This window comes from Hylobates moloch, unplaced genomic scaffold, assembly GCF_009828535.3.
Source record: "Hylobates moloch isolate HMO894 unplaced genomic scaffold, HMol_V3 SCAFFOLD_4, whole genome shotgun sequence".
Taxonomy (NCBI): Eukaryota; Metazoa; Chordata; class Mammalia; order Primates; family Hylobatidae; genus Hylobates; species Hylobates moloch.
In genome coordinates, this window is record NW_026652279.1 from 37,001,119 (window position 1) to 37,026,878 (window position 25,760).

General features: G+C 41.7%; 1 protein-coding gene across 11 annotated transcripts in view; it reads right to left on the reverse strand.

Annotated features, from left to right (window-relative positions):
- The window catches only part of KALRN (kalirin RhoGEF kinase), a 695,573-nt gene that overhangs the window by 10,829 nt on the left and 658,984 nt on the right, over window positions 1-25,760 (reverse strand). For all 11 annotated transcript variants that reach the window (XM_032149952.2, XM_032149972.2, XM_032149957.2 and 8 more), the window contains 7 exons: window positions 23,145-23,172; window positions 22,479-22,650; window positions 20,740-20,861; window positions 19,293-19,424; window positions 16,977-17,141; window positions 14,866-14,944; window positions 2,725-2,925 (listed from right to left, as the gene is read on the reverse strand). In XM_032149952.2, coding sequence (XP_032005843.1) covers window positions 2,725-2,925; window positions 14,866-14,944; window positions 16,977-17,141; window positions 19,293-19,424; window positions 20,740-20,861; window positions 22,479-22,650; window positions 23,145-23,172 — 899 coding nt within the window. The remainder of the gene's footprint in view (window positions 1-2,724; window positions 2,926-14,865; window positions 14,945-16,976; window positions 17,142-19,292; window positions 19,425-20,739; window positions 20,862-22,478; window positions 22,651-23,144; window positions 23,173-25,760) is intronic.

The window sequence follows — 25,760 nt, forward strand, 5'->3', positions numbered from 1 at the left end:
TAAGAGTGATCAGAGTAGAGTGGAGTAGGATTGGGCTTGTTAAATGTATTCCCCTGAACTTCTTGGAGTCATTAAGGGAGCAATTAACAGCAGCACTGCTCCAAGTGAGAGAGTCTTAGCCACCAAGTTCACCTTTAGAGCTTTTGGATAAGGCAGATACCCACATCCTACTCTAGACTAGGGAATCCAAATCTCAGTTGCCTGGTAAAGAAAGGCTATCCCAGCAATTCTGGTGACCACCTAAGGGGAGGCCACCGTCACATAATTGGCAGCATAAGCATTTGCCAAATAAGCGTAACAGGATAATGAGATCCAGCACAGGGGTTAGCTCAGGCACTGCCTCTCCACAGACTTTCCCTGAACTTCAAGTCCAACCAAGCACCTATGTTCTCACAGCAGTCTTCTCCAATACATGCATTTCTTTCTTAGTATTTATCATGTTATATTAAAATCATCCATCTATCTATCTATTGGTCTTCCTCATTAGACTTGTAACTCCTCGAGGGCAAAAACTATATCTTTTCCCCTTATTTTTTATTTATTTATTTTTTTGAGATGGAGTCTCACTCTGTCGCCTAGGCTGGAGTGTAGTGGTGTGATCTTGGCTCACTGCAACCTCCGCCTCCTGGGTTCAAGCAATTCTCCTGCCTCAGCCTCCCGAGTAGCTGGGATTACAAGTGCCCGCCACCACGCTCAGCTAATTTTTTTTTTTTTTTTTTTTGAGACAGAGTCTCGCTCTGTTGCCCAGGCTGGAGTGCAGTGGCGCAATCTCGGCTCACTGCAAGCTCCGCCTCCCAGGTCCACGCCATTCTCCTGCCTTAGCCTCTCTGAGTAGCTGGGACTACAGGCGCCCGCCACCACGCCCGGCTAATTTTTTGTATTTTTAGTAGAGACGGGGTTTCACCATGGTCTCGATCTCCTGACCTCATGATCCGCCCACCTCAGCCTCCCAAAGTGCTGGGATTACGAGCGTGAGCCACTGCGCCCAGCCACCCAGCTAATTTTTGTATTTTTAGTAGAGATGGGGTTTCACCATGTTGGCGAGGCTGGTCTCGAACTCCTGACCTCAAGTGATCCTCCCACCTCGGCCTCTCAAAGTGCTAGAATTACAGGCGTGAGCCATCGTGCCCAGCCCTTTTCCCCCTATAAACTATACCTCTGCCTCCTATAAACTACCCTTATAACTATAACTTTGTTCCCCCGGCTCTGACCCTGGTCTGGATGGTGGTTGGTGCATAGCGAGTGCTCAGTAAATGTTTGCTAAACTAGTTCAACCCACTATTCATCTAGCTTAATCCCTGCAACATCTCTGGGAAGTTGGAGGAATTTCAGTCTTCACAGATGAGGACCCGGGGCCCTAGCAAACTAAGTATTCTGCTTCAAATCACAGAGCTGGGACGTGAGCCCAGATTCCTCATTCCAAGAGCAGCTTCTTTCCATTGCACTGCAGTAGCCCAATATCAGCACCTTCCCTTGAAACAGCAGTCGGCAAGTCTGAAGGGGCAGAAGTTCTGGGTCAGCTGAACTCAACCTGGTACACAGTGACAATACCTTGCATTGGAACAAGCGCAGATGTCATCTGTGGACAAGTATAGTTCACTACCAATAGAATATGCCTTTTGAGTTAGGAGGTTCCCTACAAACAGGTCAGGCTCTGAAAGAGACTGTTAAGTCTGTTAAGTCTAAAGTGACAAACTACCAACTACTTAACTACATAAAGTTTAAGTTTCACAAAAGGATTACAGATGCTAGCAGCACAGGTTTTGTCCCCTCTGTTTTTTTTTTTTTTCCAGTTGATTTTAAAAATAGCCAAACTTGTTTGCATTTTTGCTTTCTTATTGTATCATAAATAAATTTGTGACAAGTTACTGACTCAAACATCCCGTACACACACACCTAGACTAACAAGCACGCAAGAGCCGGACTAACATGTTAGTTGAAAAGCTGAAAATGCAGGCACTTCTCTACTGAAAACGGGTTCTTGTGGAGCCATACGCAAGAATGGTCTTTGGCGGAAATGTCTGTCTCCTGTCTAGGCCAAGGACCTCATTAGCACCAATCTGATCACATTTCTGTTACTTGTATCACTTCTGAAAAGACTCTGTTCTCTTTAATCTCTGTGATATTTATCTAAACCACAGAACATACTGTCTCTTCTTAGCCTGGGGTAGTGGTGGGGAGAATGGGACATTATTGCTTTATTACATCCATTCTAGGGGTCACGTATATGGTTGCCTAAGTCCCTAGAAAATCTGGAATGAGTGGAATGTTTTGAAGGTAAGGCTGTCCCCTAGAAGGAATTTTTTTGGGTGGTAGACTGGAGTTGCTATGGTGGCGAACTGACATACAGAGCCCCCTCTTTCGACTCCACCCTGTCAATCAGCCTACTGTCCACAAGCTCTTCCCAAATTCCTGCCCAGCCCGAGTCCATAATAGAAAGAAAATAAACATGGAAGTGAGAGAGATATGGGTTCAAGTCCCAGCTTCTCCATTCTTGTCTTAAGGAGCTAGTTTTAAGGACTTCTCTTATCCCTATTATGATTTTTTAATCTTTGAAATGGAAATGACATTGATTATAAAATGGGGGAGAGAGTGCATGTTATATGTAGCACTTTGCAAATGATAGGACCTTGTATAAAACGTAACTGTCTTTTCCATTAATTGTGGGCAAGAGCTAACCCAAATGGATGGGGGCCACTTTGGAGAGATGGTGTCTGTACTTACAGTTCCAAGATCAGGATGTAGGATGTGGGGGACTCATAGGTGTCATGGAGAGTGATGTACTGGGGGTGCTGTAGGTGCTGAAGCAGGGCAGCCTCATGGGCAGCCTGTTCTTTCTTCTTCATTTTTTTGCTAACAAATTTCACAGCCACATCTTTGCGGGTAGCTTTGTGAATGCATTTCTTTACTATAGAGAAACGGCCTCTGGAAAAACAAAAGGGAGAGTTTGCCAACATTCATCAATTAACTAGATATATTTTATTCATGGATAAGTAAAGTTTTGTGTGAAGTGGTCAGATAGATTTTATTAGGAATCCTACTCTATCGGGGAACCTGCCCTGATAGTCACATAGGTTGTTTTCTGTTTTCCCTAAGCATCAGCCGGTTTGAGAAATAAAGGGACAGAGTACAAAAGAGAGAAATTTTAAAGCTGGGCGTCCGGGGGAGACATCACATGTCAGTAGTTTCCGTGATGCCCTGCAAGCCGCAAAAACCAGCAAGTTTTTATTAGGGACTTTCAAAAGGGGAGAGAGTGTGCGAATAGGTGTGGGTCACAGACATCAAGTACTTTACAAGGTAATAGAATATCACAAGGCAAGTGGAGGCAGGGCGAGATCACAGGACCACAGGATCGGGGTGAAATTAAAATTGCTAATGAAGTTTCGGGCACCATTGTCATTGATAACATCTTATCAGGAGACAGGGTTTTGAGAGCAACCGGTCTGACTAAAATTATTAGGTAGGAATTTCCTCTTCCTAATAAGCCTGGGAGCGCTATGGGAGACTGGGGTCTGTTTCACCACTACAGCTTTGACCATAAAAGACAGGCACACCTGAGGGGGCCATTTATAGGCCTATACCTCCAGGCGTGTATTCTTTCCCAGGGATGTTCCTTGCTGAGAAAAAGAATTCAACAATATTTCTCCCATTTGCTTTTGAAAGAAGAGAAATATGGCTCTGTTCCACCTGGCTCACTGGCGGTCAGAGTTCAAGGTTATCTCTCTTATTCCCTGAACAATTGCTGTTATCCTGTTTTTTTTTCAAGATGCCCAGATTTCATATTGCTCAAACACACATGCTGTACAATTTGTGCAGTTAACGCAATTATCACATGGTCCTGAAGCGACATACATCCTCCTCAGCTGACAGGATTAAGAGATTAAAGTAAAGACAGGCATAGGAAATCACGAGGGTATTGATGGGGAAGTGATAAGTGTCCATGAAATCTTTACAATTTATGTTTAGAGATTGCAGTAAAGACAGGCATAAGAAATTATAAAAGTATTAATTTGGGGAACTAATAAATGTCCATGAAATCTTCACAATCCACGTTCTTCTACCATGGCTTCAGCCGGTCCCTCCGTTTGGGGTCCTTGACTTCCTGCAACACTACTCTCCTAAATTTTTAATGATAATGTTATTCAGAAAATCCATTTTTCCTTCTTTAGCATTTTAGGGTTTTTGAGATGTCAAAAACTTTTTACATTATATATAATATAATTATATTATAAATTATATTTTATGTGTAATATAAAGTTGTTTTTTTTTTTCTGAGGCAGGGTCTTGCTCTGTTACCCAGGCTAGAGTGCAGTGATGTGATCATGGCTCACTGCAGCCTCAACTTTCCAGGCTCAAGTCTCTTGCCTCGGCCTCCCAAAGCGCTGGGATTACAAGTGTGAGCCACTATGCCGGGCCTAACTTATATAATTTTTTAAACCAATATTTTTGTCTGCCATTTTAACCATCAACAGCAGTTCAGTTTTCTTTTCTAGGCAGAATATGTATTTCTGTGAAATATAACAATAAAAACAGCAATAACGTTAAAGAAGGAGGAATTCTACTCAATGATAATTTTAAAAACATTTTTATTATTTTTTTCTCCTTCTCATACATACCAATTCTACTTCCTTCAAGGTGTAGCACAAATGCTACTTCTTTATGGGGCCATGACACGATGAAAAAGCCAGACTGCAGAGCCATTGCAAATTGAATTTTTTTTTTATTTCAATAGGTTTTTGGGGAACAGGTGGTGTTTGGTTACATGACTATGTTCTTTAATGGTGATTTCTAAGATTTTGGTGCACCCATCACCCAAGCAGTGTACACAGTACCCAATGTGTAGTCTTTTATCTCTCACCACCCTCTCACCCTTTCCCCCAAGTCCCCAAAGTCCATTGTGTCATTCTTATGCTTTTGTGTCCTCCTTATGCTTTTGTGTCCTCATAGCTTAGCTCTCATTAAAAACATTTTAAAGAGTCCATTGTTTCATTTTATTTTGTGTTTGTTATCTTCTTATTATGGAAACTTTCTAATATACACAAAAGTAAAGAAAATAGCAAAATTGATCTCCTATGCAGCCAACTTCAATAATCATGAACAATTTAATCAATTTTGTTTCATCTGTCTCTTTTCTATCCCCTGCTTTTTTTTCCCCTGGAATATTTTAAGCAAATCCAGATATAATGTCATTTCACCCATAAATACTTCAGTTTACATCCCTATCGGCAAGAACACTTAGAAATATACAACCACTCTGCCATTATTGCATCTGACAAAATTACCCACTCCTGAAATAGAATGGTTCCCAGATACAGCTGTTGCCCTGTGGAAGGTGGCAAGAGAGCTCTGTAGGGCACAGGTCAGCAATGGGGCAGATGAAGGGAGGGTCAATGAGGTGAAAAGGCAGCACCATCCAAGCCCTGCCCATGAGGTGTCCTAACCCACAAGCAGAGGAGAGAACAGTTTGAAGACCAGCCCATTCCTCCAACAGAAATGGGTGTGTCATGGCCACCATGAAGGTGATCTAACTGCCTCCTTGACCTGGCTCTGTGCTCAAAAGGCAACTTTTTAATAATACTTTTTTTCTCATCATATATTTGCATAAAATAATGTGCTAACAAGGCCAGGTGCAATGGCTCATGCTTGTCATCCCAGTGCTTTGGGAAGCTGAGACAGGAGGATCGCTTGAGCCCACGAGTTTGAGACTAGCCTGGACAACACAGTGAGATCCTTTCTCTTTAAAAAAATTTTTTTTTAAAAATAATGTACTAATCAGTAAAACAAGTCTTAGACAAGTATTTATTGAATATATTATTTACCAAATATCATTCTTGGCACAGTAAGCAAATATTTGGTCAAAATCGCAGTTTTCTTTCACATCATAAATTAATAAATTGCCATTCTGGTTTTAACAGCGCTCTCTTTGTGAGTTTGATTATTGTAAGTTACTTCTTGCAGAGGAGTGAAATGGAACAATGAAAACAATTGAATGCTGAGGATAGCGCTCCTGAATTTAGTGGCCATGTCAAGGTACTGCTAGCTTAATTTTTAGAAAAAGGTTTGTAGTTGTCAAAGTTATGCAGACCCACGGTTTAAAAAGTCAATTATCTCTACAGGTTTGTTATTTAAAAACAATTCATCCCCATTTTTCCTTCCATGGAGTCTTGCTCTGTCACCCACGCTCGAGTGCAGTAGCATGATCTTGGCTCACTGCAATCTCTGCCTCCCAAGCTCAAGTGATCCTCCAACCTCAGCCTCCCAAGTAGCTGGTACTATAGGCATGCACCACCATACCTGTCTAACTTTTTGTATTTTTTTGTAGAGACAGGATTTTGCCATATTGCCCAGGCTGGTCTTGAATTACTGAGCTCAAAGCGATCCACCCACCTTGGCCTCCCAAAGTGCTGGGCTTATGGGCATGAGACATTGTGCCTGGCCTGAGAGGCAGTTGAATATATCAATTTAATATAGTTTAGCAGATTATTGAAATATTTACTCTATGATTCTCAATAGTATGCTTTGAGTGGCTACTTCTTGATTTTTCAGTTTCAATTATTTCTGTTGACATCCCACTATGGAAGATGAGATTTTAGCCTCCTTCATCCCTCTGTCCCTGCCACATAACTACTATCCCCATCCACTGTCTTCCCAATAGAATTATAATCAATATTCAGTATCTGTATTACTACACTATGTTCATGCTATTCACAGTTGAGCCTCTAGTAAACTATGAATACTTTTCCTTTTTGTGATAGAATGCAATCTTCAATCATTTCTGACAAAGAGTGCATGGGAAATAAATTGTTTCAGACTTGCATATCTGAAAACTTGTACTTATTTTACTTTTATACTTGATTGTGAGTTTAGCTGAGTATAATCCAGTTGGGAAAATTTTTCATTCACAATTTTGAAGGAATTATTCTGTTGCCTTCCAACTTCTATTGTTACTGGTAATGTTAACTGCTAATGTCTAAAGCATTGATGCCTAATCCTTCATGACCCCTTTTCCTCATGCAGAATTTGTAGGTTCTTCTCTTTTCCTGGGTGTTGAGAAATTTCACAATTATGTGCTGCAGTATGATCTATTTTCATCCATTAGGTTGGGCACTCAGGTGCTCTCTCAAATAGTAAACTCATGTCTTTTCATTCTGGTAATATTTTATTTTTTAGAAATAATTCCTTCTTCTCTGTTTTATTTGCTCTATTCTCTCTTTCCAGAATTTCTGTTTTTCAAATTAGAACTTCTAGTCTAGTCCTCTAATTCTTCTTTTCCTATTCTATTTCCCATTTATTTTCCTGTTGCTCAGATTGCTGGGAAATTTCCTCAAGTCTGTCTTCCCACACTTCTATTAAGGTTTTCAGGCCGGGTGCAGTGGCTCACGCCTGTAATCCCAGCACCTTGGGAGGCCAAGGTGGGTGGATCACTTGAGGACAGGAGTTCAAGACCAGCCTGGACAACATGGTGAAACCCCATTTCTACTGAATATACAAAAATTAGCTAGGCATGGTGGTGCGTGCCTGTAATCCCAGCTACTCAGGGGACTGAGGCACAAAAATTGCTTGAAGTTGGGAGGCAGAGTTTGCAGTGAGCCACGATTGTGCCACTGTACTCCAGCCTGGGTGAAAGAGCAAGACTCTGTCTAAAAAATAAATAAATAAATAAATAACAATAAAATTTTAAAAAAGGTTTTTTTTTCATTTTTGTTTCTTTTTTATTGTAGAATTATGCTCTTGTTTTATAATTTCAATATTATCTTTTATCTAAGGATACTAATGAGAGTTTTTGGAAGTCTTTTGCTATATAGTGTGTTTCCTTTCTTCTACTTTTGTTTTGATTTCTGTCTTTCATTTTAAAGATTTTCCTCAACTGTTCAGAAATTCTTAGTAGTTAATTCATTTCACCCGGAGGATATTTTTGCTAGATTTAGAATTCTTGGTGGCCAGCTCTTTTCTTTAAGCATTTTAAAGATGTTGGTTCTGCTATCTTCTTGCCTCCATGAATTCTGATGAGAAATCTGCTGTCATTCGAGTCACTGTTCTACCTAAATGTAATACATTGTTTTTTTCTCTTGTTGCTTTCAAGATTTTTTTTCATATATTTGTTTTCAGCAGTTTGATTACAATGTGTTCTGGGCATGGTTTTTGTTTGTTTTTTATTTAGGTCACCAAGCTTCTTTAAAAATTTGTGTCTTTTGCCAAATTTGGGACATTTCCAGTTGTTATTTCTTCAAAAATTTTTTCTGCACCAATCACTTTTTTCTTTCCCTTTGGAGTCCTAATGACACGAATGTCAGACCTTTTGATATTTTTCCATAGGTCCTTGGGGTTATGTCTAATATTTGTAAAACATTTTTTCTCTCTATTCTTCATGTTGGATAATTTATATTTCTTCCTCCTCAATTTCACCAACTCCTCCATCAGCTTTGTTCTGCTATTGAATCCATGCTGTAACTTTTAAAATTTTAGATATTATATTTTTTGTTATGCAATTTTAATTTAAAAATAATTTCTATTTCTGTCAATAACTTCTATCTTTCCATTCATTTCAAGAGTATTCACCTTTACCTTACAGAGGATGGTTGTAATTGCTACTTTAAAGTCTTTGTGTGATAGTTCCAATATTTGGATCATGTCAGAGCTGGCATCTGTTGATTGTTTTCTTCCCAAGAATTTTTTAAGATTTTTTCTGCTCTTTGTAATGTTGAGCAACTTTAGATTGTATCCCAAACATTTCGAATGTTATGTTGTGAGACTCTGATTCTGTTAAAATCCTCTGGAGAAGTTTGATTTTTGGTTTATTTGTATGTTTTGGTCAGCAATCAACTTGGTTAGGTTCAGACTGCAAGTTCTGTCTCACCTTCTGTGGGAGGTGGTTCTATTTTCAGTTCAGTTTTCAGTGTTTACTATGCTTTTAGGTCTGCCCCTTGTGAGCACCATACAAAGATTAGTCTGAGACTACACAGTCACTGAGCAGTGGTTTACATCATAGTCCAGTTCTCAGAGACTTGCTATATTTCTTTGAATGTGCCTCATACATGCACAGCTGGAAGGTGGCCCAGGATTTGAGTAATTTCATATAGAATTAGGAGATCTTCTTCTTTTGCTTTCTCCTGAGATTTCTCCTGCATTCTTTATCTCCCAAGTGCCCCTTTTCGAAGTTGTCTGGCCAGAAAGATGGGATTCCCTCAGAGGTTTAGCTTCCTGTATTGTCATGCAGTTTCACATGACTGCCCTCGGGGTGAAGCAGTGACAGTAAGGAGACAGAAAAAAAAAAATAAAGCATGAATTATTCTGTTCTTTCCAGCTCAAAGGGTTCCCCTTTCTTTGTCCTTTGGCCAGAAATGTGGGTTTTTCTTGGAGTTTTTGCTCTTTCTGCATGCTACATAGTTCTTTGATTTGGCCCACACTTGTATCAAAGCTGGGGAGATAAAGGAGAAAAGAGGAAAGAAGAAAAAAGGAAGGAAGGAAGGAAGGAAGAAGGGAAGGAAGGAGGGAAGGAAGGAAAGAAGGAAGGAAGGAAAGAAGGAAGGAAGGAAGGAAGGAAGGAAGGAAGGAAGGAAGGAAACTGCTATTCTCCTTGTCATTAGCCATTCTTCAAGTTTTTACTTTTCTTTCTTTCCTTTTATTTTTTTGAGACAGGTTCTTGCTCTGTTGCCCAGGCTGGAATGCAGTGGTGCGATCTCGACCTCCCAGGCTCAAGCAATCCTCCCACCTCAGCTTCCCAAGTAGCTGGGACTAAAGGTGTGCACCACCATGCCTAGCTAGTTTTCTCTTTTATTTTTTGTAGAGATGAATCTCGCCATGTTGCCCAGACTAGTCTTGGACTCCTGGGCTCAAGTCATCCTCCTGCCTCAGCCTCCCAAAGTGCTGGGATTACAGGCGTGAGCCACCACACCCAGCCCAAGTCTTTTCTCTTTCCACTCTCATCTCTATTGTTTAATTTAATACCCAGGTATTGCTTTTTGTATCTTGTCCAGTGATTCTGGTTGTAATCAGTGGGAGATAAAGGCTACAGTGGGCTTACTCTATCTTGACCGGGATTGGGAGTTGGCTCATTTTGAAAGCTCAGGAATAAAAACGTGTTTGGTGATAGGGTAGGGTGGCTCACACCTGTAATCCCAGCACTTTGGGAGGCTGAGGCAGGCAGACCACCGGAGGTCAGGAGTTTGAGATCAGCCTGGCCAACATGGAGAAATCCCATCTCTACTAAAAATACAAAAATTAGCCAGTCATGGTGGCAGGTGCCTGTAATTCCAGCTACTCGGGAGGCTGAGGCAGGAGCACCGCTTGAACCTGGGAGGTAGAGGTTGCAGTAAGCCAAGATTGCATCACTGCACTCCAGCCTGGGAGACAGAGCAAGACTCTGTCTCAAAAAAAAAAAAAAAAGAGAGAAAGAAAAAGAAAAAAGATGTTTAGAAGCTCTGAGCTTGTGGGTGAAGCCTGTCACCTTTTACTTTACTACAGAGTGATTTGACCAGACTGCTCAGTTGGGAAAGCTCCATAATCAGTATCTTTAAGTCTTTCCTTTTGGGCGGTTACTGGTTAGAGTTCCCAGAGAAAGAGCCCCCTGCCTTCTGCCTAGAGGGTGAAACCCTGGCTATCAACCTCTGGAGGTCCAGTGGATAAGAGAGCTGGGGTTCTGAGTACCCAGCATGCATATATTCTCCTATTGTCCCTGTTTGCAGAATGGCTCCACTGCCTTCAACTGTGCCTGGTGTCCCCAAGGGCAGGGATGCTCCATTTTTCCCTTTGCACAAAATAAAACTCCAGGGCGGGCATGGTGGCTTATGCCTGCAATCCCAGCACTTTGGGAGGCCAAGGCAGGAGGACTGCTTGAACCTGGGAATTCGAGACCAATCTGGGCAACATAGGGAGACCTTGTCTCTATGAAAAATTAAAAAATTAGCTGGGCATAATGGTGTGTGTCTGTAGTCTCAGCTACTTGGGAGGCTAAGAGGATCACTTGAGCCCAGGAGGTCAAGGATGCAGTGAACCGTGATTGAGCCACTGCAGTCCAGCCTAGGTGACAGAGTGAGATCCTGTCCTAAAACAACAACAACAAAAGAAACAAAGAAATAAGAAAGAGAGAGAGAGAAAGAGGGAGGAAGGGAAGAAGGGAGGGAAGGAAGGAAAGAAGGAAGGAAGGAAGGGAGGGAGGGAGGGAGGGAGGGAGGGAGGGAGGGAGGGAGGGACCAGTCTTTTCTTGGATGAAGAAAGACAATCACACAGATACTTGAAGCTGGGGAGCAGATTTGGAGCCAGCTTATCCCTTGGGAATGCTGACCGGTTGCCTGCATAGAATCTAAAAATGTAGCAGGACCAGGCCTCCAGGTAAGGATGGCAGGCTGAACACACACATCAGTTTTTCACTCCCTTCTGAGACACAACTTCCCAAAAAATTTCAGCCAATCCTTTCAATTTTAGCATCCTCCTACCTACTTCCAGAGGTACTTGATGCTCAGTACCCAAAGGTACTGAGCCTTTGGGTAATTCTGCTGCAAAAATTATACTGGCCCTCATTTGACCCCATGACTGACTGACTCACCTTTCAAGGCCATTTATCATTGTTTCATCTGTTTTTCTGTAGAAGAAAAACAGATGAATTTCTGTGAAAAACATCTGTATTTCTGTGAAAATAATACTTTATTTTTGTCTCTTCTTCCAATGTCCTCATTCTTATATGCCTACTTAAAAAAAAAAAACCTTCATTGTAGTTTCAATGAAGTTTAGGAGGAAGTGAATATAGATGCCTGTGTTCAACCTGCCATCTCACCTGGAGGCCTGGTACTGCTAACTTTCTATATAGCAATGGGTATAGGCAATAGGTCAGCATTTCCAGTGACAATCCCCTGCCTTCTTTATACTGCATTGTTGCCTATATAGTTCATTCCTGGTTAAACATGCCATACTCAAGTGCCCTTTCCTTCTATGGATGTGCTGTAGGAGAGAACATATTCCTTCCTGCACTGTGGCTTTTTATAGTATTTAATTACCAGAGTGCTCCTTTTAACAGAATAGTCACAAAGGCCCAGAATTCCAGGTTTAGTTGTGATGAAGCAAGTCGACTGACTTCTACGGCCCTGACACAGATATCTTTCCTGTGTCTCACATTAACATCTCCATGTATTATTTGGGCCTGGTGGGGTGGCTCACGCCTGTAATCCCAGTACTTTGGGAGGCCAAGGTGGGTGGATTGCTTGAGCTCAGGAGTTTGAGATTACCCTGGGCAACATGGTGAAACCCCATATCTACAAAAAAATGCAAACATTAGCTGGCTGTGATGGCTCACACCTGTAGTCCCAGCTACTTGGGAGGCTGAGGTGGGAGGATCAGTTGAGCCTGGAAGGTCAAGACTGAAGTGAGCAGTGATCACGCCACTGCACTAGCCTGAGCAACAGAGCGAGTCCCTGTCTCAAAGAAAAAAGAAAAAAGAGTAAGAATTTCCATGTATTATTTCCATTCTGTTAATGCACAACATTTTGAAAAGATCTTCTGAAAATATGAGGACTATTCTTAGGAGAGAGGAAAAGCTTCAGGCTGTTAGAGACTTTAAAACAAAAACATTGATTACTTTTGAACAGATAAGAAAACTGATCTTCCCTTTAAGAAATATCAAATCAGCCATCTGTTTTAGCTAAAACATGCCTTAACCTATGGCTAATAATAGCAAACATATGTCTCCAGGAGGAATTAACTGGGGCATCCTGGTGATGAAAACAATTTCATTTAGAACTAGCTGGAGATTTAATTGGCCCATTATTGGGGGTCATGTTTAGCTTCACACATTTCAATATAATAGAGCAAACTAGATTTCAGTTACTAGAGCTTATTTTGGACAATAATCGATATGATGAGAAACAACATATGCTAGTAAAACAAGACCAGGCTTGGAGTTGGGTAGCCCAGAATTTGAATCCTGGCTCCACACCTCCTAGTTGTGGGGCCTTGAGAAAGTTACTTAACCTCCCTGACCCTGAATTTCCTTTACTGAAAATATACTTCAGGCTGGGTGAGATGAGTGGCTCACACCTGTAATCTCACACTTTGGGAGACTGAGGCGGGTGGATTGCTTGAGCCCAGGAGTTTGAGACCAGCCTGGGCAACATAGTGAGAACTCCATCTCTGCAAAACAACAACAAAAAATTCTTTTAAAAGTTTGCAAGGTATGGTGGTGTGCACCTACAGTCCCAGCTACTTGGAAGGCTGATCATTCTCCCCACAAGCATGGGAGGATTGCTTGAGCTCAGGAGATTGAGGGTGCAGTGAGCTATGATAGTGCCACTGCATTCCAGCCCTGGTGACAGAGACAGACCCTGTCTCAAAAAAAGAAAAAAGAAAATGAAAAGACAGTATACTCAGCCTGATGCAATGGCTCAGGCCTGTAATCTCAGCACTTTGGGAGGCTGAGGTAGGAGGATTGCTTGAGCCCAGGAATTCAAGACCAGCCTGGGCAACATAACAATACCCGATCTCTATCTTTTTTTTTTTTTTTTAAATCTGCTCAAACAGTATCTCATAGTGTTGTATGGATTAAATTAAATAATGTTTGTGTATTAAGCAGTAGAGCTCAAACAAATAAACAAAAATAACATTTGTATATAGTATCTGCTTAGTATCTCGAATACTATAGATACTGAGATCATTATTATCATCATCATTACATAAATTTCCTTGGCTTTTTTTCTTCTGTTTGGCTACACAAAGAAGACAGGAAAGGGAGGCAGAGTTTGTTTTTGATGAAAGGTGCTGTAACAGAAGGCAGTGAATGACATTGTGACTCCTGCCTAAGACACAGAAATAAGGATCATTTTGGTTTCCTCTACAACTTCGGTCACAACCACGCCAGTTAAAAAATGTTATGCTTCACTGAGAAATGCCCTTCAGAGATAGAGATGATGCCAATGGCCTATCGTTAGTGGGTATTCTTTTATTCATACATCCAGGGGGGATGATCTTATGGGTGGGCAACCTGTAAGATCTACCCACATTCCCTCACCCAGACCACCTGGAGACCAAAGTATGCACAGGGATGAACCCCTTTTGTTTCTTTTCCATCAACTATTCTGTGGGCCAGGTGATAGATTTTTAATTTTTCTGTTAAAAGTCATATTTTTATCCATTTTATTTTTGAGGACACACTAAATGTTCTCTAACCAAAATACTGAAAGTGAGAAAGAGAGAAAGAGAAAAGTATGGAGTGTATATGTGTGGCAGGGGGAGGATTGGGATTAGAAATACTCATAAAATAATTAATGTGCTTGGTACACGGGCAATATAGAGATCTATATCCAACAATTAGTGATTATACGGTCTTCCCAGGAATATGTGGAAATTTTTACAAAAATTAACCATGTACTACTCATAAAGCAAGTCCAAACAAAAACCAAGGAATCAGTACCATATAGATTTTCTGACCGCAATGCAAATTAAGTTAGAAATCAGTAATAAAAAGATACTTTAAAAAACTCATACCTTTAAAAATCTCATATACATTAAAACATGTTTCCATTATAACCAGGTCAAAGAAAAATTCATAGTTGAAGAAACCTACATATAACTTATAAGGAAAATACTGCATATCAAAACTTGGGACCTATAGCTAAAATTGTACTTTGAAGAAAATTTTGGGCCTTAAATTCTCATATTAGAAAAGAAGAAAGGCTGAGAATTGATGAATGAAGCATCCAACTTAAGAAGTCAGAAAAAGAACAGTAGAAAATACAAATAAATATTTTAGTTGTTTTCTTGCTATGGAGAGAATTGCATTTGTAAAAGAAATAAACAATGACAACAACAAAGAGTTATTATTCTGATGTGATGTTGCTACGTGTTCATGAACGAATGAATATAAAACTGTGTCATTACCTTCCAATTTCATTCAGCTCAGTGTAAGCTGAGTCAAAATTTTCCTTCCAAGAAATGGTGGCACCATCAGCAGCAGCATCTTCGGAAGAAAGAGAATCCATTTACAATATCGAGGATGTCATATAAGAATAAAGAAAAAATTAATAGAAAAGCTCCAGAGTAACCCCAAAGCAATTCTCATGACCAAATATGGAGTCTGACTCAGTGGGAAAATGCCATGATTCTCTGGAATGTTATTTTAAAAAATCATCCAAGGGGAAACTGACATGACAGGGTCAGCTTCTCTCTCCCATCTACTTAAACAAAGGGAAAACTCAGGACAATCAGAAATATGACTTCTGGATATTTTATAAGATAAATTTGGGAGAAAAATTTAAAAGGGATAAAAGAACACTTTGAAGGCCTAGAAAAGCTCGTGAAAATCAGGGGTGTAAGGAGGATGCAGAGAGAGAAGGGAAAAGTTACGAGGTCAAGAAAGGAGAAAAGGAAAAGACATTTTAGAAATTTCTCTTTCTAACCTAAGCCACATAGCAAGACCCCGTCTCTACAAAAAATCAAAAATTAGCCAGGTATGGTGGTGTACACTTGTAGTCCCAGCTACTCAGGAGGCTGAGGTTGGAGGATCACTTGAGCTCAGGAGGTCGAGGCTGCAGTGAGCTATGATCGCGCCACTGCACTCCAGCCTGGGAGACAGAGTGAGACCCTTTCTCCAAAAAAAAAAAAAAAGAAAGAAAGAAAGAAAGAAAAAAAGAAAAGAAAAAGAAAAAATTCTCTTCTTATCCCACTCTTCTCAGGCATTAATGAGCTTATCTGGTATACTGAAGGATTTAGCTTAACCCACAATATATGCCTGAGTAGATTCTTCGGCAGTATTTCCCTGTGTGATGTGTCAATTCCTTGGCAATGATTCACGAGCATGTGCACGCGCACGTGCACACACACACGCACACAGCATGCACAGCAATACGCATTTGTGTCATCTCTTGGGGACCAAGGTTTCACAAATAGCAAAACACACAGCATCATCCGGGGCTGGAGCAAGTGAGCAGCCTGGGAGAAGAGGGGCCACATGAGCAGCTTGGCTAGACGGACCCTGGAGCCAGTTCCCTCAGGTTTCCCAGAGCACAACCTGGCTGAGACTGAAGGCGGCTCATCCATCTTGAATTCTGAGGAAACACAGACCCAGGACCTAGGTTTCTGCATGCATCACAGGCTCATGGGAACAAAGTCAAAGTGACTGGCAGAAAACTGGGCTGACAGTGGGACTGGAACCGGAGTGCATTTCTGGATTCAGGTGGGGGCAGAGGTGATTTAGAGGGTTTCCCAAACCCCTCTGGAGACTCCAGAATTCCCTTAACCCTAAGGCACACAGGTCCATGGTCTTTCGAGTACAGTCAGCTGCCCCCCCACCCACTGCTCTCCCCAGTATACACAGACCACTCCCTTGCACTGCCCAAAATCTCATCATTTGGAGATTTCTTTAGGATAGCCAAGTTTTCTCTTTCAAAATGTCCCTGGGACGAAGATGATTTGGGCAAAATAAGAACCTTATTTGTAAAATACTCATATTTAGCTAGCTATATGTGTATCTTAGTTAATTTTTCAACAAATCTACATAAAATTATATCCATGTTGAAAAAAGAAATTCTGGGATGATTGGGGGTGAGGAAACTATGAAATCCTCATATTATAATGAAGTCCTTCAGCCAGGTTGCTTTTCTCTCCCCCATTTGGAGTGGGTGAGTCCCTCATGCAGGGAGGTACGTTTACGGCTGGCAGGGGTGCGCGGGTGGGAGGAGGCTTTGTATTACTGTCTCAGAAGAGGGGCAGAGAACATCCATAGGACTCGTGACTCTTGTCTGTAACTCTCCATTCCTGGGGAACATACTCATTCCCCAGGGAACTTGGCAGGTGCAGGGGTAGGCATGGGTACAGACCTAACATTTGCCCAAGATGCTTGGAGCTATACTTTACAGAAACATTCTTCTCAGTCCTCTAAAAGGTGCCTCTTGCATGGTGGCCTGACATGTCAACGTGCCCAGGAGTCTGTGACAGGCAGCCAGGTGCCTCGTCCCCACTGCCTGGGGGGCCAGGGCTGGGCTGGGACTCACCATATTCTGGAAGTCGCACAAACTCCGAGGGCTCGCTGGGAAGGCTGATTCCCCAGGGGTTACTGGCACTGACTCTGAACTGATAAGGACACCCGGGACTAAGGTCTTCGATGACGAGGTAAGTGTCCAAGGTCGAAGCCACCGACTGCTGCCAGATCTGAGAACCTAGTGTACGGTTTCCCAGGACAGGGAAAGAGAAAAGCCAAAGGGATATTGTTTCAAAGACCTTCAGCAAACAAAGAAAGGAAAATAGACACATTCAGTTCAAGGGATGCTTGTGGTTACCGTGTCAGGCTCTGAAAGCCTGTAGGCTAACTATGGTAGTTTGGGTTCAATTTCCTAAATGATGGAATAAATGGTGAGAGGCATGGAAGAAGCTGGCCTATAGATTCTGTTCACTTTCAAATGTGCAAGTGCCAGAGTAAAAAGACATAGATAATACAGAATTTACAGGGGACACATGGCAAACTTTTCATAAGGCCAGAAGAGTATATTTTTAGTTAATAACATGAGAGAAAATATGCATTTGGAAATTGAAACAAAATGGAAAGTGACATGTATTGAACACTACATACATGTAAAATACTGTGGAAGGTGTCTTCAACATAATTATCTCATAGTTAAATGGGATTTAAGACAGAAAGTTAATTCTGTCTTAAATCCACAGAAACCCAGTGAGGTAGAGACCACTAATCTTACTTTACAGATGTAGAAACTGAGCCTCAGAAATATTAAACAATTTGCCAAAGAGAACTTAATTACTGAGCTGAACTATGAACTGGATAATGCTAAGGTAAATATGAACTTTGTAAAATGTGTCTCCCAGCTCACTATTAATATTTTTGTGCTAACCTGGGAGACACAAGAGTGAACAGCTCAAGAAGGATGCAGAAATAAATGGGTTTATAACAGCATAGGGCCTGTTTAATAAGAAAGAAGGAGAAAGAAGAGTTAAAATAATAAGCATAATGGAAAGTAGAATAAAACAAATGGTTTTGGTTCGGGGGATAGAGTAGCAAGCACTTGCTTTCAGTTCAATTGTGTAATTCCTAATGTGATTCAGAGTAATTGTGTTATTACTCTGAATAACTGTAGTTGTGTTATTAACAATTAGAGCTATCTGGCAGCTTCTTATTTTAACTAATTCTTCTTGCTAACTAGATGGAAGTCTCAGTTGTTTCCAACTGCTGAAGAAATATATTCACTTTTAGCATGTAAATGTAACAAATTTTAACAGTTTAAATTGCACAATTTTAAACGGTACAATTAAAAAATATATATTCTCTTAATTTTATCTGGGGATAGGGGGTGTAGAACTCCACCCGTACTACACTAGTTATTTCTCTGAGAGAAAGATCACAAATTAGCCAAGCAGACATCTGGGTTCTAGTGTTAACTCTGCCTCTCACTAACTATAATCTTGTGTTTCTCAACTTTCTTTAGGCCTTAGCCTCCCCCTCTGTAAAATGGGCTTGATCATCCCTGTCTGGGTGATCGAGCATGTTAAGTAGGGATATATGCATGAAGGCACCTTGAAACCTGCCCTGGGTCATAAATATGTCAGGGAGGTTTGGATCATCTTAGCCAAAACAGCTGCTCAACATCTGGGATCAGCAGGCAGCTGTAATCTGGCACTGAGGCCTCTGTGCTGAGTTGGAAGACACAACAAGGAACAACTTCTGAAAGATGAGAAGGCTAATATGTTTACAATTCTGAAGGACCTCCTAGACAAGACAGAAAAACAAGAGCAGGAGGCCGGGCGCGGTGGCTTAACGACTGTAATCCCAGCACTTCTGGAGGCTGAGGCGAGTGGACTGTTTGCGCTCAGGAGTTTCACAGCAGCCAGCAGCCTGGGCAGCATAGTGAGACCCTGTCTCTACTAAAAATACAAAAATTAGCCGGGTATGGTGGTGTGCGCTTTAGTCCCAGCTACTCAGGAGGCTGAGGTGGGAGGTTGGCTTGAGCCCAGGAGGTGGAGGCTGCAGGGAGCCAACATTGCACCATTGCACTCCATCCTGGGTTGATGGAGCCAAACCCTGTCTCAAAAAAAAAAAAAAAAAAACCACAATAAAAATAAAGGAAAAGAAAGAAAAGTGGCTCATGCCTGTAATCCCAGCACTTTGGGAGGCCAAGGTGGGAGGATCACATTAGCCCTGGCGTTTGAGACCAGCCTGGGCAACATAGCAATAGCCCGTCTCTATTCAAATTTTTAAAAAAATGGTTAAGATGGTACATTTTATTGTGTGTGTTTTACTGCAATTTTAAAAATAAATGTTTTAAAAGGAGAGAATAAAAAAAGAGCAGAAGATAGTGCACCTTCCTCTCTGTACTCCACAGTGTAACCAGAAATAGTGCAGTTTCCTGTGCTGGAGGGGGGCAGCCAGCGGAGAATCACGGAGGTGCAGCTTCTCTCCTGGGCAATGGGGCGGTTAGGGGCTGCTGGAACACCTATAGAGACAGAAATCAGGATCAGGTGCTATTTCTGCAGAACTTAGCATTTTACACCAAGGTATAAGGTCATCTAGGAAACATTACCTAACCCATCTCGCAATTTTTTCCTGTGACCTTCTCCACCAAGTGGCATACCTTTCTCCAGGCCCAAGGCAGATGTGGGAGACACACCATGCTGTCTGAAGTTCTTCCTTGGGCTAAAAACTGCACCCTGAAGATAAAGCTTGGCCAGGGAACTAACATGTTGATGGTAGGTTTATGGTAGGTCACAGACAGCTCTTAGCAAAGATTCGTTCTCGTCTCATTTGCCAGAACTTTATTTTTGAATTTTTACAATGGACATTTTCTCCCCCAGGTTGCAGGGAGCCCTTATAACGTTCACTTGTAACGTAGGGCCAGGTGTGCTGGCTGACGCCTATAATCCTAGCACTTTGGGATGCCAAGGCAGGAGGATCACTTGAGCCCAGGAGTTCGAGACTCCATCTTTACAAAAGTTTAAAAAAGAGCTGGGCATGGTGGCACATGCCTATAGTCCTAGCTACCTGGGAGGCTGAGGTGGGAGGATAGCTTGAGCCTGGGAGGTTGAGGCTGCAGTGAGTGGTGTCATGCTACTGCACTCCAGCCTGGGCGACAGAGCAGGACCCTGTCTCAAGAAAAAATAAAGTTTGACTAACACAAATTGATAGAGACAGAAAGTAGAGCAGTGGTGGCCAAGAGGCATTGAGGAGGAGGGAATGGGGAGTCATTGTTTAACAGGTACAGATGCAGTTTCAGAAAGATTGAAAGATGAAAAAGTTCTATGGAGAGGTGGTGATGGTAACCCAAAAATGTGGATATACTTAATGCCACTGAACTGTACACTTAAAACTGTGCATTTAAGATGGTTAAGATGGGATGGGCACAGTGGCTCATGCCACTTTGGGAGGCCAGGGCGGGAGGATCGTGTTAGCCTTAGAGTTTGAGACCAGCCTGGGCAACATAGCAAGACCCTGTCTCTATTTGAATTTTTTAAAAAATGGTTAAGATGGTAAATTTTATTGTGTGTTTTACTGAAATTTAAAAAATAAATATTTTAAAAAGTATTGTAGAAAACACAGCAAAATCCCATCTCTATAAAAAATGCAAAAAAAAATTAGCCAGACATGGTGGTGCACGCCTGTAGTCTCAGCTAATCGGGAGGCTGAGGGGGTTGGATTGCTTGAGTCTGGGAGGTCAAGGCTGCCATGAACAGAGATCATGCCTGGGCAGTAGGGCAAGAACCTGTCTAAAAAAAAAATTATTTCAAAAGGTTTGACTAACAAAGAGGCTGTACCTTGCACTTTGACTGTTGCAGACGTTGATGTGGTCCCGTGGTCATTTGTTGCTATGCAGGTATAAATCCCGCTGTCTTGGGGCATCAGATTACAGATCTTCAGGGTGATTTCTCCAGAATCACTAGGGACACCAAAAGGATGCTCTTCAGACTCCAGTAATGAGACACTTGACTGCTGGGTAAAATCCCATAGGGTTGGCACATGGTGTGCTGAGCTGACAGTCCTCAGACCCAAGGTCAGTCCCTGGTCTGTGAGCTACCTACCACCCTGTCTCTCTACATCCCCAGTTCCTTATATGGAAAAAAATTTTCTGGCCATGCCCATCTCTCAAGTTTGTTGTACATGAGGGATAAAATCAGGAATAAAATGACATAAGAATTAGAGCATTGTTTGAAATATATAAAGTCGTATGCAAGTTCTGGCTCATAGTATTATTAGTATCATTACCACTACCAACTTTGTCCTAGAATATTTTCAGTTTCACAGATTGATAATGAATGATGGGGGAAAAAAAAAAGGAAAGACTCCAGGATAAAATATTTTAAGTATTTCAAATTCTAGATGTGGGATCCTCAAAATAATTAAGTGAATTTCTAAGAAAGGGTAAATTCCATCACCTAAATGATAACTTCCCCATTCATCCCAATATAAGGTCCAGGAATATCCCCAGGGGAGAAATGCTCTGAAATACAGAAGTCACAGTCAGCTCTGCCCCTTCCCTAGGGTTATGATATCCCCTGGCACTTTTCGTGATCTTCACCAACCACTGCCTCTCACACTAGGCTTCTTGGACCCACTGATATTTTATGACCTGGCCAGGTAGTCTCTGCTGGGAATACCAAGGAATGATGGTCTTCTTCTTTTTCACATACACACAAATTAAGTCAATGAATGAAAGTTTCTTGATTCTAGGTGCTTCTTCCACTAATGTTTCTCAAGCATCTAGGGCTTGCTACCGCTTGTCCACTGTAAGCAACGGTACACAGTCCAATTCATAATTAGTAACAATAAATACTGACAGAATGATTGGGAGGCAGTCAGCTAAGTTTTGTTAAATGGACTGTGTGTGTAGAAGCATGCTTGCGGCTTGATTCTCTATTGCACATTTTGGAATGAGTCGTTTCTTTTTCTAATAACACTGTTCTTAGGTAAGGAATTAAACATCTCACTGTTTCACAGCATCCTGAAGGGCACAAAAATGTCAGGATGTCCAGATGTGAGGATTACATTTTTACTACAGGTCTGGAGCCTTCACCACTTAAATCAGAAGTCTAAATCTTCTGACTTAGAGATTTACTTGGGGATCTGTAGGGAAAGATCATCTACCAGGGTGAATGTAAGGCAATGACTGTAAAAACTCTTCATAAGTATGATGCATGCTTGACCTGAGATATAAAGGTTATGTTTTTCCCTATTTGTTTAATGTGGGTCTGGAGCACAGTCTTTACAAACCATTCTGTTGGTCCCAGGTATGTCTACGTGGTGCTGAGCACCATGGGAAATGTGTGCTGGTGCTGCTGCAGGTGTCCATCAGGCTGCAGTGTGAGTGGTAGAGGCTGTGACTAACACTCCTCAGTCTCTCTCTAATCAAGGCCAAGCGTTTGCCCAAGAACAGGCTCCAGGGCAGCTATTCTCTTGCAGAGCCCAGTCACCAGAGCAGAAGTTGCACCCCAGATTCAGCCTCTCAGTGCTGTGCTAAGAGGGGCTGCTGGTGCTGATGTTAGGGCAATCAGCTTACCAAGAGGAGACGGTGTATGTGGCTGAGCTGTTATCAGTGTCAAGGATGTTCTGGTCTGGACCCTTCCAAGTGATGGTGGGCTTCGGCCGCCCACAGACTTTGCACTGCAGTATCACTGTGTCCCCAAGCAAGCAGGTCACATCCACCAAGGGCACAAGGAATTCTGGGGCCACTATGATCAAATCAACATACATTCACATCATTCAGAGCAAATTTAGAATAAAACAGCCATTTTTTTTTTAACACACCACTCTCATTTCCCACCCATGTCATGTAATGATTCAAATAACCTTCACTGGTGAGTCATCTGGGTCTCTTTAAATAAAGTGTTTAAAAGTAATAACTATTTATTATAGAAAAAATAGGAAATATAAACAGAAAGAAAGAAAAGCTCCATAATGTCATAATCCAGAGATAATTACTGTAAGCATTCTGGTATATATCCTTTTGGGCTTTATATAAACAGACTTCTTATAAAAATTGGATCCCATTATACATATTGCAAGCTTTAGTCTTTTTCATCTAATAGTTTATCATAAACCTCTTTCCTTGTCCGTTGATACAGAACTATATCACCATTGCGTACAGCCAGTGCCTTAGTGCTGGATTAACTATAATTTATTTAACCAATCCCCATGTTTCCAATTCTAATGCTTTTTAACTCACCTTCTTGGATGAAATTTGGATTTAAGATCTGAAAAACAAAAAGAAACAGAAAATTGCTTGAATCCTAAACTACTAAAAGAGAACAAGGGACTTCACCGTATTGAGTAAAAAGAAAGTACAATTTAGGGAGACGAGGCCTGGAGCCCAACCTCCCACTGTGTTGTGACTGTATTACTGTCACATTAGTAAAACCTCTCTTCAGCAACAATTGGCACTTGGCTTACTCTGTCTAATCCAGTTGTTCACATTCCTGCCTGGCAGTGTGCGGCCCCAGGCAGGTTTATTGTAACTTGGAGCTCTGCTAGCAGAGGTCTTTCTGTCCTCCCTCTTCTCAGTTGCTTTTCTTCCCTTCATAGGCAGAAAACCCATTCTCTTGGTCATTATGCACTCAAGCAATGTGGTGGCACTGATTCTTCCTAGCATCATAAACTCAAAAATAGAGGACCTGAGACCTATCAAACTGGAAGGGTCATTGAAATTCACTAATACAGTGGATTCCTTCCAAATGTCCTCCCTTTACCCTTTGCTCATCCCCAGGCAGGGGAAACAACTCTTCAAGCAGCTAAACACAGATCTTCTCTGGATGAAAGGGAATAAGAGAAGTCCTGTCTGTCTCTTCTTTCTCAAGCATGATCTCCTATAGCCCAGGCCTGCATGGGGCAACTTGAAGCCAGTGACCCAACCATTCTAACCCTTTCCGCTTCATAGGTGAGAAAATGAATACTAAGTGACTAAGCCAACTAACTCTGGTCACAAGGCTGGTTCAAGGGAGAACTGCTAGGGCTCTTGGTATATACCATGCTGCCTGCCTCAGGACACCTTGGAGATTTCACAGTAGGGAAAACATTTTAGCCAACTAGCCGTTCTGGAAAGCTACATCTTCTTGAGAAGATGGTCACTTTTCCCCCCATCTTTTGTATTACCACTAATCATGCATGTCCAGATTGTACAGCATGGCATTGTTTAAAAAAAGCACAGACTTTGGAGACAGGCTGAAGTCATCTGTTTTGTTTAATGTGATTGTATGTTAATTATATAATAACTGATGCTCCACTATAATATGGGGATAAATAATACCTAGTGTAAAATGTTATCACAAAGATTAAATAAAATCATGTACGTCAAGTACTTAGCACAATGCCCGGCAAATAACAGGTACTCAATACCTATTTAAATAAAGATGATCTCATTTTAATAATCTTCCTTCTGCTAAGCAGACTGTTATTAAAGTGGCTTATCTTTAATAGTTTATTTGGCAAAATTCTTCTTTCCTTTATCGTGAAGCCAGAAAACTCACATGCCTTACAAAATAGCCCAACTGGGGCCTTTGCACTTATTTCCCTGTATGTATGCATATCTTTGTGAACATGCATGGCTTCTGTGTGTTCTTCCCTTATAGAGGAATCCATATAAACCCTTTGGAAGAAAGACATTATTTCCTTCTTTGCGTCCCCCTTTGCAAATCAAGTGCCCGCTTATACCACTCAGGTTTTGTGCAAAGTGGGCTGCAGAAAACCCTTGTGATGCCAAGTTCTGGGCTGAGTGCCCCAACTCTGGCCATTGCAATGCCGTCTGCTAGTCTCAAAAGACCACTTACACCTCTGCTTAGCCTATTTTTATATCAGTGGTTCTCAATGCCTGACCTGGGCAGCCTTAAAAACATGAGAGGCTAATGCCTGGGCCTCATGCCCAGAGATCCTGTTTTAATTGGTGTGAGGTGGGGCCTGGGCATTGGGATTTTTTTTTTTTAACTCTCTAAAATGAATCAACATGCAGCCTTGTTTGATGAACCTGATGAAAGTCCCCCTCTATCCCAGGGAACTGATCTTGGATAAACCAACTTCCTGCCCCGGAGGCTTTTCTGGGGTGGGATGGGGGAGTGGATGAGAACATCTGGTAGAACCTACTGCATTTCCCACACCTAAAAGAGTCCTTTTTGTGAAAAGGTTTCGAGGCATGGCATGGGGAAGTATGTATGTAAAGGGTTGCTCCACTCAAACAGTTAAATCAACCACGAGCAGCACTGCATCACCTGTAGGGGGCGCTAAAGAGGCCAAACATTTCTCTCCCTGGTTTGGATGAGGCAGGGACAATGGCATCCCAGTCAGTCATTTGACAGTCAAAGAAAAGAAGGCTAAGAATATTTTCTAAATGTTAACAGTGGTTATCTCAGGGTGGTAGGTTTAAGGGTGGCTTTCTCCGCATTCAAAAAACATTAACTGAACTTGTCTTCTGCTCTAAGTACAGTTTTGTGGGTAGAGAAATACTAAGACACAGGCTCTACCCTTGGGATTTATAAAGCATCTTAATTTGGGGTGACTATTGTTTCCTTTCTTTTCTTATGTGGGCTTCCAAATATTCTGCAGTCAGCATGTTTCGCTTTATTTTATTTATTTATTTTTTGAGATGGGGTTTCACTCTTGTTGGAGTACAATGGTTGGAGTACAATGGTGTGATCTCAGGCTGGAGTACAATGGTATGATCTCAGCTTACTGCAACTTCCACCTCCCAGGTTCAAGGGACTCTCCTGCCTCAGCCTCCCGAGTAGCTGGGATTATAGGCATGCGCCACCATGCCCGGCTAATTCTGTATTTTTAGTAGAGACGGGGTTTCGCC